General features: G+C 42.5%; 1 protein-coding gene across 1 annotated transcript in view; it reads right to left on the reverse strand.

The window, feature by feature from the left end:
• Nucleotides 1-3213: 3213 nt before the first annotated feature.
• The window catches only part of LOC126482136 (uncharacterized), a 103250-nt gene continuing 86960 nt past the window's right edge, over nt 3214-19503 (reverse strand). Inside the window, exons 7-8 of the mRNA XM_050106112.1 lie at nt 5294-5533; nt 3214-3432 (exon numbers count right to left, since the gene is read on the reverse strand). Coding sequence (XP_049962069.1) covers nt 3214-3432; nt 5294-5533 — 459 coding nt within the window. The remainder of the gene's footprint in view (nt 3433-5293; nt 5534-19503) is intronic.

The following is a 19503-nucleotide window of genomic DNA, read 5'->3' on the forward strand; positions in this document are numbered from 1 at the left end:
TGATGTCAGTAAAAGTTATATTGACTCAATTGAAAAAGACTTTGAGCTTTCCATTACCAAACTGCCAGAGCTTAATTTCATAGTTATTAACATATACAGAGCACCAAGTGGAAACCTGTCAGTCTTCATGAATAAACTAGAGGTTCTGTTGAACAAGATCAGTACACTAAATATGAAGATAGTGCTTTGTGGGGATTTCAATATTGATTTTTCAAAAGACAGCAGCAGCAGAGATGCTTTGATAAATATGACCAACACATTCAATATGATCCCCACAATACACTGTCCAACAAGATTAACAGAATGCACAAATTCCATTATTGACCAAATATTCATCTCAGAAACAACTTACAGATTCACAAGCAGAGTACTGAGTGTGGGTTATAGTGGTCATGAGGCACAGCTGTTGTGTATAGAAATGCCAACAAGTAGTATCAGTTCCGGAAAAGTAGTTGAGAAAAGAACCTTTTCTGAAGATAACATTAGAATTTTTAATCTCTTACTGGCGAAGGAAAACTGGGAAAGCATCGCCACTCAGAACAATGTTGATAGCATGTACATGAGTTTTCAGAGCATCTTTGTTCACCATTTTAATGTAGCATTTCCAAAAGTAGTAAAAACAGTAAAACCTAACAATAATAAGCAATGGGTAACTAAAGGCATAAAAATTTTCAGTGAGAGAAACAAATTTCTGCAGTACTCTTGTAAGAAATATAGAGTAAACCAAGAATTCGCAGATTATTCAAAAGCCTACAAAAGAATCTATGGTAGAGTAGTCAAAGAGGCAAAAATTATGTGGAATGACAATTTGATAAGAAACTCATCTAACAAAATGAGATCCACATGGAGAGTTATAAAGAAAGAAACTGGTAGTTCAGTGCCAAAGAAAAAGACTGTATCATTAACACTAGAAGGCTCAAAAGTCACAGACCCAAATTCAGTTGTGGAAAAATTCAATGAATACTTCACCTCACTAGCTGAAGACCTTATTCAAGTACACTGTCAAGGACCAGTCCCAAGTTTCTCCAGTAAGTCAGTGACCTTCAATGCTTCTATGTATGTGTATGAAACAAACCCCAATGAAATTATAAGTAAAATTAAAGCATTAAGCAATAAAATGTCAAGTGGTCTTGATGAAGTACCTGATTTCATATTAAAAGCATGTGCTCACCACATAGCAAACCCGTTGGCAAAAATTTTCAACCTCTCTTTAAAAACTGGTGTATTCCCAGATATTTTTAAAATAGCAAAAGTTTCACCACTGCTAAAAAAAGGTTCTTCTGAAAAAATATCAAACTACCAACCCATTTCACAGTTAAGTTCCTTCTCAAAAATTCTAGAAAAACTCTTCTATGACAGGCTTTTAAGTTTCATGAATAAATATGCACCTCTTACAGTACAACAACATGGTTTTAGAAAGTCTAAATCTACACAGACAGCAATTTTCGAATTCTTATACTGCATTTTAAAATCCCTTGATCAACATAAATTAGCTGCAGGTATTTTTCTAGATCTATCAAAAGCCTTCGATGTCCTGGACCATAACGTTCTGCTCGAAAAATTAGAAAGACAAGGAGTAAGAGGTGTAGCACATAGCTGGTTGTGTTCATACCTAAAAAACCGCAGGCAGAAAGTATCACTTCAGTATGAATTCAACAAAATGAATAAAACAAGAAACAACTCCTTTCTTTCTAGGGAATTACCAATAAAATATGGTGTACCACAGGGCTCAATCCTAGGTCCACTACTCTTCTTGATTTATGTGGATGACTTCGTTGAATATATGAGTCCCACAAAAACTATCCAGTTTGCCGATGACACCAGCATATTGCTCACTGGATCCAGTCCAGAAACTTTGTGGTCCACAGCAGAAAGTTCTATGAAAAGACTCTCTGAGTGGTTCACAAAAAACAAACTCATTATAAATACCGAAAAAACTGTGTGTGTCGATTTTCATTTAATTCCTTCAACTATTCAAATGTCTATTCAAGCCCAATTAAAAAATGATCCCCTAGAAAATGTAAGTGTCACAAAATTCTTGGGTCTTTGGGTTCAGCAAGACAAAGTGGGACACACATATAAATAACTTGTGTAGAAAACTATCTTCTGTGTGCTATGGCCTAAGAATTTTAAAGGCTACAACAAGCAAAACAACAGTACTGCAGGCATACTATGCACAGTTCCACTCACTAATCCAATATGGGATCATTTTCTGGGGATACTCAACTCACAGTGTAAAGGTTTTTAGAATGCAAAAAAGAGCTTTAAGAATAATTTGTGGCCTTAAAAAGATGGAGTCCTGTAAATCCCATTTTACTGAGCTTGGTGTTCTAAATGTTCCAAGTTTATTCATTTATGAAACTATCTTGTTCACTAGGGACTACCTCCTGAAAACAGGCAAACTGCTACATAACAAAAGTGTACACAACTAAGTACCAGAAGGGAATCAAATATACATAAAAAATATCACAGAACAACCACCTATCAGAGGAGCATAATTAACATTGGTGTAATACTACACAATAAGATACCAGAGGAAATAAAAAATACTACTCATCCAATATTTAAAGCTAAACTAAAGGCATTTCTAATAAAGCACTGTTTCTATTCTGTCAGAGAATTTGTGAATAAGTAACAAAATTAATTTTAGTAGGTACCTAATTTTAATTGCTAATACTATGTATTATTGTAACTTATCTTTGACCTGTCCAATATCAATTGTACAATTTGTGCTATATGATAAAACTGGACCAATAAAAAATCAAATCAAATCAAATCAAAGCTTCAAACAACACATTCAACAGGCACCAAGGCTACTGAATTTTAACGTATTTGATTTTTATCTCTGGGTATGGCAAAAATGAAACTTACAAGGGAGAAAGCAATTACAAGAAAATAAATAGATGATTGCAATATAAACAGAGCTAACCTGAAAAAAATACAGAAAGATCTCCTCAAACAGCTACACGTAATTTTCAGAAAAGTGCTAAATAATATACTTACACCAGTGGTAGATTTTTAGATAAATTAATTTAATATGACAGAAATTACACTCAACATTCTAACAGCTGTACTTCTACACTCAGTAAAACAGGACATGGATTTGTATGAACATATTAACTCAAAATTTTCCATACTATTTCCTATAACACACACTATATGCATACTTGCTTCAACCAATCCTACACAATGAAGGCTTCAGTAATTTAAACCTTACCATAAATGTTCACTGAATTGTTGATGTCTATCCTCTAACTGTTTGCTTCGTAACACACATTCTTGAAGTTTCTTTTTTTCACGGTAAGAATTGCTGACTTCATCATCAGTTATCTTTTGATCTCTCGCTTGTTCATCCTCCAAGCTTCTCAACTTTGAAAAGTATTCTGCAGCTTGCACTTCCACTAAAGACTTAAGCCTGCAATATTCTTGTACCTGTGAAGATCATGTTCACTTGCTGTTACTAATTATTTTCTCAGAAGAATTGTTTGCTAAGATACATATAAATTTAATACAATACTGGACAAAGAATTTACAAAAGTATAAGAAAAGTATTGCAGCAAAACTTTTGAAAGAGTGGACCAAAGGTAAGAGCAGATGTTACAAAAAGAAAATCAAAAGTAGGGAGGAAGAAGCAGCTGCTTGCAAAGTACCTGCCCCAAGCCTTCTACTACTGTTGTACAACATGTAGTGTTCCCATATAAAAATGGATAAGGTTCTTTTTCGTACAGCATAGTGGAAGCTTATACTGTACTTTATAACTGGAATGACTGCGTGGTGAATGGCAGCACCCAGAAACAACATAAATTCCCACATTTCTCTCTTTCAAACAGTTTAATATCAATATTAAGATTTATATTTATAAGTATTTCGTTGCTGGTTTTCTACTCATGGCTCATGGCACTATCGATAACTTTTAGCTGGCATCTCACCAGGGGGCGCAGATTACTCCCTTGTGTGGTTATCGCTTCCTCACTTAGTCTTCAAAAGTGGTTGTGAGAGTTGCGTCTAGGGGAAGATGCCTGCGAAGAGCACGGTGCCGGCAGTTGGGAATTTTAGCACACCGTGGAGCTAGGGCGCCAACAGCAGTGCTTCAAGCGACACACACATTCCGTGGAACAGCACAACATCTTTTCCAGGTCATTTTTCACTCTTCTTCACAAGGACTGGGAAAAAGGGAAGGTCTGGTTCGCATATGTTGTGTGCAACTAGTAGTTCAACTCTATGCACTGATTTCAGCTCTGCAAGCTCAGATGTTCGTATTTACATTTCATGCACTCGTTGTTACTTGACTCTGCGATTTTGTGAAGAGTGTATTGCCCTTCCGGGTCTGTGCGATTTTGAAGTAACTTGTCTTAATCTGCTGGCCAGAGTTCTCTCTCAAAAAAATTTTACCTTGGTTACTGTTGTTATGGTTATGTAATGTGTCCAGTTGTCACGAAATGTGTATCTCTATGTGTTATTACTATCAGATGATATTTGCAAACAAAAAGCTGTAAAACTCGTATCCATTTGGGATAGACAGTAGTGCAAAAGATACGGACTGGTGCTGTTTGTAGTGTTACAGAATATTACCTGTAACACCAATGGCTTGCTGTCAGAGCAACGCCAAATGAATCTTTACAAGTTTGTTTTAGTATATGTTATTAATTATATGTCAAGATATTAATAGAATTTGTGTGTCTTCTGTTTCGTGTTGAGTGTACAAGTTCATGACAATAAGGCGCTTTCCTGCAGATGCTTTTTGATTTCTCAGACATGACAGCAGTAGAATGTCTCAATAGGTGCTTTTAAACACTTCAACATATAAGAACTAATGCCTACATGAAATAAATGTGTAAAATTAAGAATTGGGATTTCTTAATAATTCACTCTATATGTAAACAAAAAGGACGTATGGGATGCAGTATTATTAATGAAAATGAAATGTCGTATGGCTAGGGCCTCCCGTTGGATAGGCAGGTCACCTGGTGCAGGTCTTTTTAGTTGACACCACTTCGGCGACTTACGCTTTGATGGGGATGAGATGATGATGATGATGGATGATGATGATGAAGACAACACAACACACAGTCCCTGAGCTGAGAAACACTCCAACCCAGCTGGGCATTGAACCCAGGCCCATAGCATGACATTCCGTCACACTGACCACTCAGCTATCTAAGACGGACAATATTATTAATAATAAACATATAATGGTAGGCTAGAACTGAATACAATGTGATTTATTGTGCAAAATAATAACATGCACACAAAATAAAATCTTCAACAGCAAAGTAAAATAACTGATGTAAACCTTTTCATCTGTCAGGTGATGAAGATCAGCTTCAGATGGTGTCCGCTCTTCTAGTTCTTGTAACTCTCTCATTAATTCATTAATAGCATCTTGTAAAGCACTAACTTGATACTGACATTTCTCATCTACATTTCTTGCTCTTTTCAGTTGTTTTCTGTTGTCACTGATTTTATCTTTCAACACTTCCAAATTCATTCTTACTTTGTCAATCTTAGAATGTAAATCTTTATATTCATTTTCCTGAAATGGCAATGAACATAATTACACAATGACTATTAATTCACACAATGTTAATTTCCATCAAATGTACTCCTTAACTTCAAATTAGTTATTATGGTTGTTTTCCTTTTATGGCTTGCACCATCTGAAAGTTCTAACACGAATTCATGCTACCATGAAAACAATGTTTCATCCAAAAAAGGTAGTTTGTCTTTTCATAAAACAATTGGAGGAACATTTTAACATAATTAATAATTAGGACACTTAACTTTCTACACAACAATCTTGTGTGTCCTAAAACTTAGGCTACCACGTTGCTAACATTGTAAAGAATTTCAGGTACTAAAATTCTATTGAACTTTTTCTCTTGTTGCCAATATCTGCTGTAATGTTGTTTGAATACATTATTTCACAGCAAGAAGTTGGCTGCACACAAAAGTTGGTACCATGACCTATCTGTATGAGTCAGACATCTGAGCCCAACACTATATTAAGTACCACACAGTAATATATTTCTCAAGGTAAAGTCTGCGGGGAACAAACATTTTCTGAACAGCGCCAGGAGCAAAAAAGATAGAACCATTTGTTCTCAATACCCTAATGCAGACATATATGCAATGGGGTTACCTTCCAATCTGTGCACAAATGACAGGTAAACATAAACAAAAAGCCACTTGTTCATTTGGTTTCTTCTGAAGCATAAATAAGCTTGCCCACTTTGTCTCATCGTATTCATGTTACAAAATTATATTTCTAGAAGTACAATGTTCTGTAAGAGTGAAATGGCTGCTTTTACAGGTGGCTAGGACTCTGATGAGATAGTATAAGCACACGACAGGACTGGAATAGGAAGTGCTGGTTGGATGGATTGGGCAGGTCTTGCACCAGGGTCTTCCGCAAGGATATCATCCCTATGTCAAGATGTTGGGTTGGGAGTGGCATAGGGATAGCCTAGGGTGTTGTGCAGGTTGGGTGGGCTACAGAAAACCACTTTAGGAGGGGTGGAAAGGATCTGGGTAGGATGTCCCTAATTTCAGGGCATGATAATGGATAATCCAAGCTCTGATGAAGGATGTAGTTCAGTTGATCCAGTCTGAGGTGGTACTGGGTGACGATGGATGTGCTCCTTTACAGCTAGTTCTTGAAGGTTGGAATATTGTTGTATGTGTGGATATGGCACAAAAACTCTGTTTGCTGACTAGGTCTGGGACATAGTGTTTGTCTATGAAGGTCTTTGTGAGACCTTCAGCATATTGGGCAAGAGAGTTCCCTTCACTGCAGATACAGAGTCGCCAGATTGCTAGGCAGTATGGGAGGGATTTTATAGTGTGGAAGGAATGACAGCTGTCGAAATGAAGGTACTGTTGATGGTTGGTCGGTTTACTGTGAACAGAGGTGTGGATGGAGCCATTAGAGAGGAGGAGGTCAATGTCCAAGATTGTGGCATGCTGGCTTGTGGAGGACCAATTGAAGTGAATGGGAGAGAAGGTGTTGAGGTTGTGAAGAAGTGAGTATAAGATGTCCTGGCCCTGGATCCATATCATGAAGATAACATCAATGAAAATGAACCAGACCAGAGGTTTGGGGTTTTGGTTTTGCAAAGCTAAGAAAGTTTCCTCTAGATGTCCCATGAACAGGTTGGCATAGAAGGGTGCCTTGCAGATACCCATGGCTGCTGAAGACCCAGGTGCAAGACCTACCCAACCCATCTGCCCAGCACCCAACCCATCTGCCCAGCACTTCCTATTGCAGTCCTATAATGGGGTAATCCGACCCCTTCATATGCCATGCCAACTTTGTAAGCAGCCATATTACATACAAACTGAGCTGCAATCATTGTTCAGCTTTTTATATTGGTATGACTACAGGAGAAGAGCAGGATGACCCAATCTGTGGCACAACATGCTTGATTTTCATGGCTGCTTCACAACCTGGGCCGTCTGGATCCTCCCCTCCATCACCACCTTTTCTGGAATGCACAGATGGGAGTTATCCTTCCAACACATGCTCCACTCTCAAAGTCATCCTAGCCCCTATCTACAGTAACTATTGTTCCCACACCTCCACCCAACGGTTTCTGCCCCCGTGTCCTGTCACCTCCTCACAATTCATCTCCCCTTACCTTCATTGTGCACTGCTCCCTATCTACAGTAACCTACTGTTCCCACACCATCCAACTGTTTCTGCCCTCTGTGTCCAGTCACCTATTCACAATTCGTCTCCCCTTACCCTCATTGTGCACTATTCTTTGCCACCACATTCACCAGTCTTTTCCCTTTCTCTGCTCCTCTCCATTCTGCTGCCTATTTTCCCCTTCTCTCACTCTCTCACAGTGTCCCGACACTGCACCTGCCAGCCCTGTCCTGCCACCTCTAGTTCCTGCATGCTACGCCACATAGCACTTTTACCTCTTCCCCCACCCATACCCTGCTACCCCTTCATCTTCCCCACCCCGCTCCCAACTGTTTCTTCCTTTCAACACAGTTCTGTTGTAATCCGGCCACGGTGGCCATTTGTGAGTAAGGTGTGCCTGTTTGTGGGGTTGTGTGTGCATTTTTCTTTTCTGAAGAAGGCTTTGGCTGGAAGCTTATACATAACTGTCTTTTCATCATGTCTATCTGCAGCTCAACTTGTCATCTTCATGGTAAGTAGCAATCTATTTTTTCATAATATTTCTAATATGCCAACCTGGACTTCCTATTGTTTTCAGTTAATAATAGCAAACACTTTGGTCAAAGATCCCAAGAAGAGGATGTATAAACATAAAAAGGCCCAGTGACATGGGAAGATACCACCTGGAGTACTTCATGGTCGGACAGAGATTCGGAAATCAGTTATTGGATATTAAGTCATATATTCAGGTGCAGATATAGACTTCAATCACAATTTAGTAATGATGAAGGGTAGACTGAAGATTCTAGAGCATTCTAGAGCATCATCCAGAAGAATCAAAGTGGAAAGAAGTAGGATGCTGAAGTACTGAGGGATGATGATCTGAAGTTCTCTAATGCTGCAGATGAGTACCACTGTAACCAATTCAGTTCAAAAGAAACAGACAACTCTAAAAAGAGCAATAACAGAAGTTGGGTAGACAAATATAAGTAACTGCAAAGAAATCTTCGGAAACAGAAGCAAAAACTTTAAATGAGTGACAAAATAAGTGCAAAAATAGTCAGAGAAAGAAGAAATATAGCAGTATATGTCATTTAGGGATGAAATAAACAGGAAGTGCACAGAATTCAAGGCAAAATGGCTGCAGGAAAAATGTGCAGAAATTGGAAACTAAATAGTTCTCAGAAGGACTGATTCAGAACATAGAAAAATCTAAACATCTTTCAGTGAAATTAAAAGCCAGGGTGACAACATTAAGAGCACGATGGGAACTCAACTGTTACAGTGGAGCAAGCAGACTACATAGAGAGAGTACACTGAATGTCTCTAGAAGTGGGAAAAACTCGTCTGATGATGATGGGATAAAAGCAGAAATGAGTGTCAAGATGGAAAACATAGGGGATCCAGTTTAGTGTCAGAGTTTAACAGACATTTACAAGACCTGCCATCAAATAAGACAGAAGGGATAGATTCCTTCTTAATTTCTAAAATCACTGTTAGGGATTGCAATGAAATAACTATTAAACATGTTACGTATCCCAAGAAATACCAATTTAATGTTACTATTATTTATTTTACTACCAGTATTTACTAGATTACTGCAGTCACCCATGTGTAAGTTGCATTTGTGTGTGTGTGTGTGTGTGTGTGTGTGTGTGTGTGTGTGTGTGTGTGTGTGTGTGTGTGTGGCCTTTTCATAATATTGTTAAGCTATCCATTTGTATGTTATATGTATTATATATGATTATATATAATCATCCCATGTCCGAAAGAACAGACACCACACAGAATCCTCAGCTGTCATACATTATATGTAAATTAAAGGCGGTGAGCGGAAGAAAGGAAAGGAAAGAGAGGGGATCATTGCAGTCAGCTACATTGGGACATTACGTGGAACCAGCAGTGATGAGTGAAAATGTGTACCAGACCAGGATTTGAAACCAGGTTCTCCTGCTTAGCAGGAAGGTGCACCATCCAGGATACAGTGTTATCACAACTGCATGGACTATGTCAGCACACCTCATGGCCAATCCACACTCCCTTGAATCCACAATCTTCAGTGTGGTTGCACACATAAGTCAAACCTCCCGTGGGAATCTCAGAGAGAGAACATGGAAGAAATGGAAAGTGGTTGCGGGTAGGTGGTGCTCGATGGGAGTGTGGATCGGCCATGAGGCGTGCTGCGATAGACCATGCACTTGCGATACAGCTGTATCTTGGATGGCGCATTGGTTACTGCATCTGCCTAGTAAGCAGGAGATCCCAGGTTCGAATCCCAGTTCGGTGCACATTTTCACTCATCATCATTGATTTCGCGTAATGTCCCAATGCAGCTGACAGCAATGATCCCCTCCCTTTCCTTTCCTTTCTTCCTCTTTCCACTTTCAGTTTACATACAATATACCTTTGTCTTTCCCACTTCTGTCAGTTGTAGCCAAAAACACCCACTGAAACTGAATAACGAGTAGTTCCTTCAGTTTGTCCAGATCCCAACTTCTTAATTTTCTATCTTTCTGGAAGTTATTCTGTTTTAATCTGGAGTTCATAACCAACAAATAATAATCATCTGCCTTTGCAAATGGTTAGTAGTTTATAATTTGGTTTCAAAATCTGAATTGTGTGAGTGCATTATCATCATGATTTTCAGAAACAGTACTTTTCTCTTCATAGCTAACCTGGTTTATAGGAATGCTTTGTGCTCTCACTGGACCAGTAGAGCCAGCCAAAACATTTATTATGCGGCTCACATATATTTCATGAAAGACACTTGGATTTAGAAACAAAACATGAACCACTGTTGCATTAGATGAATCTCATCCCATGCGGTAAGTCTCCCCCGACTCGTGGTTCTGGTGACTTTCCTGATATCCACCCCTTTTCCTAGACCTCTCCAGTCCTTTATCTACCCAATTAAATTGTTTTGTCAAAAACTGATTGTTTTCATTGTTTTTAATAAAGGATCATCATCTTGGTCACACACATGAGTGATGAGGAGTTGTCTGCTTTGACAAATAACACTGAAGAAGTTGAATCTGAAGATGTGATTGTGATACAAACAGACTACAGCAGGGAGCTCAGATGAATCAGATGGCAGCAATGAAGATTCTGGTGAATCTTCATGTGCACACAGCAATGTAAAAGGTAAGAAATAAGATGTTTCCGAGATCTTATATTTCTGGTTTATTGATGAATTTGTTTTCAAATATATTCAAAACTTCACTGAAACTGAGGCACTAATAGCATTAAGAGGCGACAAATGGTCATTACCATTAGAAGAGCTTTGTATTGCTTGCTATTCTGTATGGTAGAGGGACCACTCAATCCAGAAGAATATATGTGGATCTGCTCTGGTAAGAGAACTGAGGAATACAATATTACAAGTCTGTGGTGTCAGCAACCATCCCAGGAAATCATGAGATTCCTCAGTTTTAGTTTAGGGTCAACATGGTCAGAGCAATTAAAAATGAAAGTCTGCCCTTATGTCATACACATGGAAGAGAGTCATAGAAAGCTGAGAATGCATCTGCATTACTGGTCCATATATTTGGGTCAATGAGCAATCATTCCCTTCCAAGTGTAAATGTCAGTTCACTCATTTTATGTCTTAAAGGCTAACAAGTATAGACAGAAAATCTGGATAGCTGCCAATGAAGATATCAAGTATACATTAAATGCTTTCCCATATCTTGGTAATGATGAAAGTCATCCTGGTGGTGTACATCTAGTGACTTCGTAGTGAAGAAACTTACAGGGACATACCCAAATAAAAGAAGCTTTTTTATGTGTGACAAGTAGTTCATCTTTCACTACTATGAGATCTGAAAACAAACTGAACAAGCTTATTTGGTGCAATAAACAAAATTAGATGCGAAGTTCCTGAGTGCATGAAAAAAAATTCGCAAGAACATGTACAAGACTGCAGCTTTCAATAATGATGACATAATCCTCCGACTGTACCAAGAAAAGCAAGGAAAGATTGAAAATTTCTCAGTTTGTTGCATACACTGTAAAATTTCTCAGTTTGTAACATACAAGCGTATAAATTGGAAGCAACTCAAAGCTAAAGCCTGACACAATGACATGTTACAATGAAACTTCATAGGGGTAAATGATTTTGATCATATGGCCTGCAAATACTCAGTGAAAGCTGGGAGAAAAAGGTGGACTGTTCATGCTTTTTATAATACTCTAGATATAGCAGATATCAATGATTTGTTAATCTACAGGGAAGCAATAAATATCTAAACAACAAAGCAAGATTTCCTTCTCAAACTAACAGAAGAGGTTGCCAAGGATTGTAAAGAAACTGAGTAAGCTTTAACTATGCACACTGAATTGTCAGGCATTGGTGGAAGTCACCTATCAGGTGCGAAAATCATGCAAAGAAGGAAAACATCAATTTCAATGTGTTTTATGTGACAAACAAGGCTGCTACAAATACAGGGTGATTCAAAAAGAATACCACAACTTTAAAAATGTGTATTTAATGAAAGGAACATAATATAACCTTCTGTTATACATCATTACAAAGAGTATTTAAAAAGGTTTTTTTTCACTCAAAAACAAGTTCAGAGATGTTCAATATGGCCCCCTCCAGATAGTCGAGCAATATCAACCCGATATTCCAACTCGTTCCACACTCTCTGTAGCATATCAGGCGTAACAGTTTGGATAGCTGCTGTTATTTCTCGTTTCAAATCATCAATGGTGGCTGGGAGAGGTGGCCGAAACACCATATCCTTAACATACCCCCATAAGAAAAAATCGCAGGGGGTAAGATCAGGGCTTCTTGGAGGCCAGTGATGAAGTGCTCTGTCACGGGCTGCCTGGCGGCCGATCGATCGCCTCAGGTAGTTGACGTTCAGGTAGTTACGGACAGATAAGTGCCAATGTGGTGGCGCTCCATCCTGCTGAAATATGAATTGTTGTGCTTCTTGTTCGAGCTGAGAGAACAGCCAATTCTCTAACATCTCCAGATACTGTAGTCCAGTTACAGTAGCACCTTCGAAGAAAAAGGGACCAAAAACTTTATTGGCTGAAATGGCACAGAAAACTTTCACCTTAGGCGAGTCACGTTCATACTGAGTTGTTTCCCGCGGATTCTCAGTGCCCCATATACAGATATTGTGACGGTTGACTTTCCTGTTAGTGTGGAAAGTTGCTTCATCACTAAACACAATCTTTGAAACGAAAGATTCATCTGTTTCCATTTGAGCAAGGATAAAATCACAGAAAACTATTCTTTTAATCTTATCAGCTGCAGACAGTGCTTGAACCAATTTCAGACGATAAGGTTTCATAACTAACCTTTTTCGTAGGACTCTCCATACAGTTGATTGTGGAATTTGCAGCTCTCTGCTAGCTCTGCGAGTCGATTTTCCTGGGCTGCGAACAAATGCTTGCTGGATGCGTGCTACATTTTCATCACTCGTTCTCGGCCGTCCAGAACGTTTCCCTTTGCACAAACACCCATCCTCTGTAAACTGTTTATACCAACGTTTAATACATCACCTATCAGGAGGTTTAACACCATACTTCGTTCGAAATGCACGCTGAACAACTGTCGTCGATTCACTGCTGCTGTACTCAATAACACAAAAAGTTTTCTGTTGAGCGGTCGCCATCTTAGCATCAACTGACGCTGACGCCTAGTCAACAGCGCCTCAAGCGAACAAATGTACAACTAAATGACACTTTATAGCTCCCTTAATTCGCCGACAGATAGTGCTTAGCTCTGCCTTTTGTCGTTGCAGAGTTTTAAATTCCTAAAGTTGTGGTATTCTTTTTGAATCACCCTGTATATTGTTACAGAGTCCTATATTTGTGCAAATTGTAAAGCTCAGCCTATAGATTACAATAATCTGTACGTATCTAACAGTAACACATTTACTTACACAGATGGTAAAGTTTGTATAAAATGTATCAAAGTGTCGACCTGGCTATGGAAATGTATCGATTTTGTCTTACTTTTTCTTGTTTACTAGTAAAAAATATTATTTTGTACTGAAAACTTTTGACTTAGTTGCATTTTTATAAAAATACATAATTGATTCATGATATTACAAACTATTTTCAAGTATTTGCATAATTAAGTTGATTTGGACAAAAACTACAAAAATATTCAATGTTTGGAATTAAAACAAACTAACAGACAATTAGAGCGACTATTTGCTACAGGAAAACTCATCATTAAAATAAAAAATGACTAAAAACCTACTGTAAATGTATTGACGAGAGATGGGACGTTCAAAAAATCTGGCGGTTCTAGTGTTAAACCTCACCCGGATATTTGACATAACACTAAGACTTAGCAGACATAGTGGGGAGGTCAGTGAATGTGGTGATTTCATTATTGATTTCATCTAGGATAGTACTGATAAAGGGAAGGATGCCTAGCTCCATACCAACAACAGAAAAATACAGTGCAACAGTGATTCGTAATTTATTTTGAAATGCAACTGTTTTTTGTGAAACGTGTGTCGCCCCATAATAAATGGTTTGGCTAACTGTGATGGTCAAATGGCAACACTGAAGCATCCCTATCAATAGGATTTAGCATCCACATCATTAAGTCAGAAGCATTGCTTTCAAAAAATCATACGTGTAGACTCTGCCATGCTATCCAGAATGAATTTACTGGACAGAAAACGGTAAGAAGTTTATCAAGAGCGCAAAGTTAATGAGAAATTTAACGATTTCCTTAACATATTCATCCAACACTATAATCCAGTTCTGTTTACACTGGGTCAAGGACAATTACAGTGGAAGCTGAGAGTTTGAGTGCTTAAGATCTGCGATCAAGGTCACAAGACTTCAAGAACACAAAAAGAAAGTAGTAGTTAAGAGAAGAGAGAGGCAGAGTAAGAGAGGAATTTGGAAACAGAATTACAGTTCGGGGAAAAATAAATTTTAAAAAAAAATCTTTGAGGTTTGCCAGCAACACTTTACTTTCATCAGAGATGGCAAAGTACTTGGAAGAGGAAATGAATGGAATGTATAGTGCCTGGAAAAGGGGGTATAAGATGAACTTCAACTAAAGCAAAACTAGGGTAATGGAATGTCAGTGAGTTAAATCAGGTTAAGCTGAGGGAATCTGATTAGGATATAACACACCACAATTAAGCCAAAGAAGAGAGGGTATATAATACAGACTCACATTATTGAGATAACTGTTTCTGAAAAGAAGAAATATTTTAATGTTTAAATTTAAAAGTTAGGAAGTGTAGTAACCAAAACCAACTGCGGGAACACCTTGGGCTGCAGATCGGCGCCGCCAGGCAGGGAAGCCGCCGGCAAAGGAGCACGCGCCACCAGGTGAACACAGGACGAGTCGGGCGACAGACCAACAACAACTGACAACAACCGACCACAACCGACTATGACTGACACAACAAAGAAGAGATAAACAACGGAGGCTTGTGGAAACCACAACACCAAACACCAACATTAAATCCACTCAGAAACAGAGCCAGGCAAATGTCAACAACGAGCAACGACCAGAACGCAGTACCGCCGAGATAGAAACGACATCCAGAGCGAGTACCAGACTGACTGGACTAGGGCAGAGCAGGTCCCTATATACGAAACCGGAGGGAGCGGCTATTGGCCGCTGTCTGCACATTGCGTAGTGGTGGTGCCCTCGCTGGGCGGAATAGCCGCCGCGGAGGCGGAGCCCTCTATGGGCTGACCACGTCCATTTGTTCTGGTGCGTGTTTGACTCCCGCAGCGGAAGGTACTAGATCCCTCCCCCCCGGAATTGGTGCATAGGGGCGGAAATGCACCAGAGGATGCCGAGGCGGGCGGAACAAGGGCACGGGTTGTGAGACGTCCGGAGGGACCACTGGGGGAGGGGAGGGCAGACTGTCTGCGGCATCCATCAAGGTGTCACCAGAGGGCAGGGGGTCAGAGGGCGTCTCTATACCCCCGCGAGGCGGACGGGGTGTCTGCAGAGTCGGCGAGGAGATGGAGGTTGAAGGGAAGGGCTCCACCTCGAGGGACGTGTCCACACCAGGAAGCAGGGAAGACGGTGGGGGAGGAATCAAGGCAGGGGCCCGAGGGCGGAGTTGGTTATGGTGGCGACGCTCAAGCCCTCTGTGTGTCTGTACAGTCATCACTTGCCGCCCATGAGCCGCCGCCACCGTAGCGGGCGTCCATGCATGTGTGCTGCCATAGGAGCGGGCCCACACGGCCATGCCCAGGGCGTAGCGTCGGGAGGGGCGAGAGCGGGGCCTAGAAGGGGATGGTGTCAGGAGGTGGAGGAGGGTCCGAGGTTGTCGCCCGTGAAGGAGTTCGGCAGGACTATGACCAGCCACCGGCGTAGTGCGGTAGATGCTGAGAAACAAGGTGAGGGCCGAGTTGGTGGCCGACGGCTCCACTGATTTCATCAGCTGCTGTTTGAAAGTGCGGACCAGGCATTCCACCACGCCATTGAATGAAGGATGGAAGGGGGGAGAGCGAATTTGTTTGATACCGTTAGCGGAGCAGAAGGTCTGAAACGAGGACGCCATGAGTTGGGGCCTGTTATCTGTGACCAACGTCTGAAGAAGGCCTTCAATGGCCGCCAACACCTGGGCCAAGGCGGTGAGGGTGGCGTCAGTGGTGGTGGACGCCATGCGGATCACATATGAGTATGTGGAATAGGCATCAATCATGAGGAGCCACATGGAGCCTAAGAAGGGGCCAGCAAAATCGAGATGGATCCGGTCCCAGGGTTGGCTGGGTGTTGGCCAGGGCGCGAAAGATCGTGGAGGACTAGCCTGATGACACGCACACACTGTGCAACCACAGACCAGGTGCTCAATGTCTCCATCGATCCCTTGCCAATAGACATGTCGTCGAGTCAACGTCTTCATGCGAGACATCCCCCAGTGTCCGCAGTGCAATAAGTGCAGGACGCGATGGCGTAAGTCCGGAGAGATGACCACCTGATGGGCATCCGAGTCCGTGGACAACAGGAGGACATCCTCCATCACCGAAAGTCTGTGTGAGATGTGACGCACGGGCTGAAGTCAGTTTTCAAACATCGGGTAAGGTAGGGAGGCCAACCATGGGTCACATAGCGGAGGACTTGCCGCAGAATGGGGTCCCTGCATGTGGAAGCGGCAATTTGCGTATCTGTCAGAGGAAAACCATCGAGAGTCTCTCAGTGGGCAGAGTCGATGTGGAAGCACAGGACTTCCTGCTGGTCGAACGCCGGATCGGGTCCTGCTGGGAGACTTGACAAGGCATCTGCATTAGTGTGTTGGCTGGTGGGCTTATAGCGGATGGTGTAAGTGTAATTACACAAGAACAACGCCCAGTGCTGAAGACGCTGAGCCGTCCATTCTGGGAGGTGCGAATGGGGCCCAAAAAGTGACACTAAGGGCTCGTGATCCGTGAGGAGGGCGAACTGCACCCCAAACAGGTAAATGTGAAATTTCTGAGCTACAAAAATAATGGCAAGAGCCTCCTTTTGGATCTGAGAGTAATTCCTTTGCACAGGGGTTAACGTCTTAGATGCATATGCCACAGGTTGTTCCGACCCATCCTTATTCCTGTGTGCCAGGACTGCCCCAATCCCGTACACTGAGGCATCGGCTGCCACCACCAAGGGACGATCCGGAGAGAAAGGCGTAAGGCAAGGGGCAGATTTAAGTATCGTCTTCAGGCGGGTGAAAGTCTGATCGCAGGCTGAAGTCCATGTGTAAGGTATCCCTTTGCGACGCAGGCGATTTAGGGGATGCGCGACGTGGGCGGCTTGGGGTAAGAACTTTAAGTAATAATTGACTTTCCCCAAAAATACCTGGAGTTCGGATAAGTTTTGTGGATGTGGAAGGGCATCGATGGGTGCGACATTGCGGTCCGAAGGGCGAATGCCGTCTTTACTGAGCCAATGTCCTAAGTACTCCACTTCTGGTTGAAAAAAACTGCACTTCTCCAGCCGACAACATAAACCCGCAGCCTGCAGTGCGTGAAATAAGGTACTGAGGTTGCCCAGATGTTCCTGACGCATGCACCCCGTGACTAAGATATCATCGAGGTAATTGACACAAGCCGCTATTGGTTGCGTAAGTTGCTCGAGATACCACAGGAAAATAGCAGGGGCAGAGGAAATGCCAAACGGAAGACACTTGTATTTATAGAGACCGAAAGGCGTGTTGATGACGACGATGGCCTGCGATTCCGCATCCAACGGCAATTGGTGACAGGCTTCTGTCAGATCAATCTTAGAAAAGTACTCGCCACCTGCCAGTTTAGCGAGAAGGTCTTCCTGTCGAGGAATGGGATAAGTTTCGACCAAAGACTGAGCGTTGACCGTAGCCCCAAAATCCCCACAGAGGCGAAGCGATTCATTGGGTTTCTTGATGACCACTAAGGGCGTTGCCCAGGCACTCGATTGTACTGGCTCGATAACCTCCGCAGACTGGAGCCGATCGAGTTCCTGCTTGACGGCCACATGCAAAGCTACCGGAATAGGCCGAGCCCGACAAAAGCGAGGCCGTGCGTTCGGCAGTAAAGTGATGTGTGCCTGGAAATCGGAAGCACAGCCCAGGTCTGCCGAAAACAGGGAGCAAAAGGACGCGCACATATCGTCTAGGTCCTGAAATGGAACCGTAGTTGAAACGAACTGCACTTTGTCTTGAATGGAAAAGCCAAACCGTGTAAACGCTTCTAGTCCAAAAATGTCACAAATAGGGTAAGGGGCCGGGGATCGTTTTTGCAGATGGCCATAACAGAAAACTGCCCACTGAGAGGGATGGAACCGTCGCCGTGGGCGACCAACCTCTGAGAGGGTGGGGACAATTCTGGAGACCCGAGACGTGCATACGTCATCAGATTGACCAAAGAAACTGTGGCCCCCGTATTGACCTGGAAACGGACGTCCTCGTTAAAGATGCGTAGGGTGAGGAATAAATTTTGAGCCAATGTGTCGGTCCGAGGGGCGACTGCGTGTAAAGCATGGACGGCTTCCTGTTGGCCTGCAGGGGCGGGGCGGGACGTGGGTGGGTGGGGGGGGGTAGGGGGGGGGGGGGGGGGGGGGAATCGAGCGGCTACGACAGACTGATCGAAGGTGGCCTTCTTTCTCACAGAGTGAAAAGGTCTTCCAGCGATGGGGACAGCCAGCTCGAGTGTGGGCCGATAAGCACTGGGGGCACGACGGGAGGGGGGCACGCGGCCGACGTCGAGGGGCAACCGGCGGTTCGGACGCCATCGAGACGTCAGACAGTGAGGAATCTCAACGGCGGTGTCCTCTGGAGACTGCGCGCCGTCGACGGCGGGTAGGAGTGGATCAGGAAGTGGACTCGACCGCTGCCACCTGGGGCCGTGCCATGAGACGTTTGTTCGCCACCTGAGCAATTTCGAAGGAATTGGCAATACGCAGAATGTCTTCCAACGAGGGGTTGTCCAACTTTAACGCCGCAGTGCGGACCTCTGGATCGGGCGCCAGTTGAATGACCACATCCCGAATTAACGAATCTGCATATGACGCCTTGCACTGCTGATTGGTGCACATGAAGTTGCATTTGCGGCCGAGGCCTTGCAAATCCGTCACCCAGGAACGGTAGGACTGACCCGGCTGCTTGTGGGATTGATGGAATTCCAAGCGAGATGCAACCTCATGGTATCGCTGGGAATAATAGTTAGTTAGCAACACACAGATCTCGTGAAAGGAGAGAGCCACGGGGTCGGCCAACGGTTCCAACTTGCGCAGCAAGAAAAACGTGTCCGGTGAGGCCCAAGACAAGAATAATGACCGCTGCAGAGAGTCATCCAACACCTGAAAGGCCATGAAATGTTGCTTCAGACGATTCAGGTACATTACCCAATCCTCTTTTGCGTCGTTGAACGGTGGGGACGAAGGCGGACGTGGGAACGTGTCTGAAAGCGGGGCACTTGGG

The sequence above is a fragment of the Schistocerca serialis genome, chromosome 5 (genome assembly GCF_023864345.2).
Source record: "Schistocerca serialis cubense isolate TAMUIC-IGC-003099 chromosome 5, iqSchSeri2.2, whole genome shotgun sequence".
NCBI classification, from domain to species: Eukaryota; Metazoa; Arthropoda; class Insecta; order Orthoptera; family Acrididae; genus Schistocerca; species Schistocerca serialis.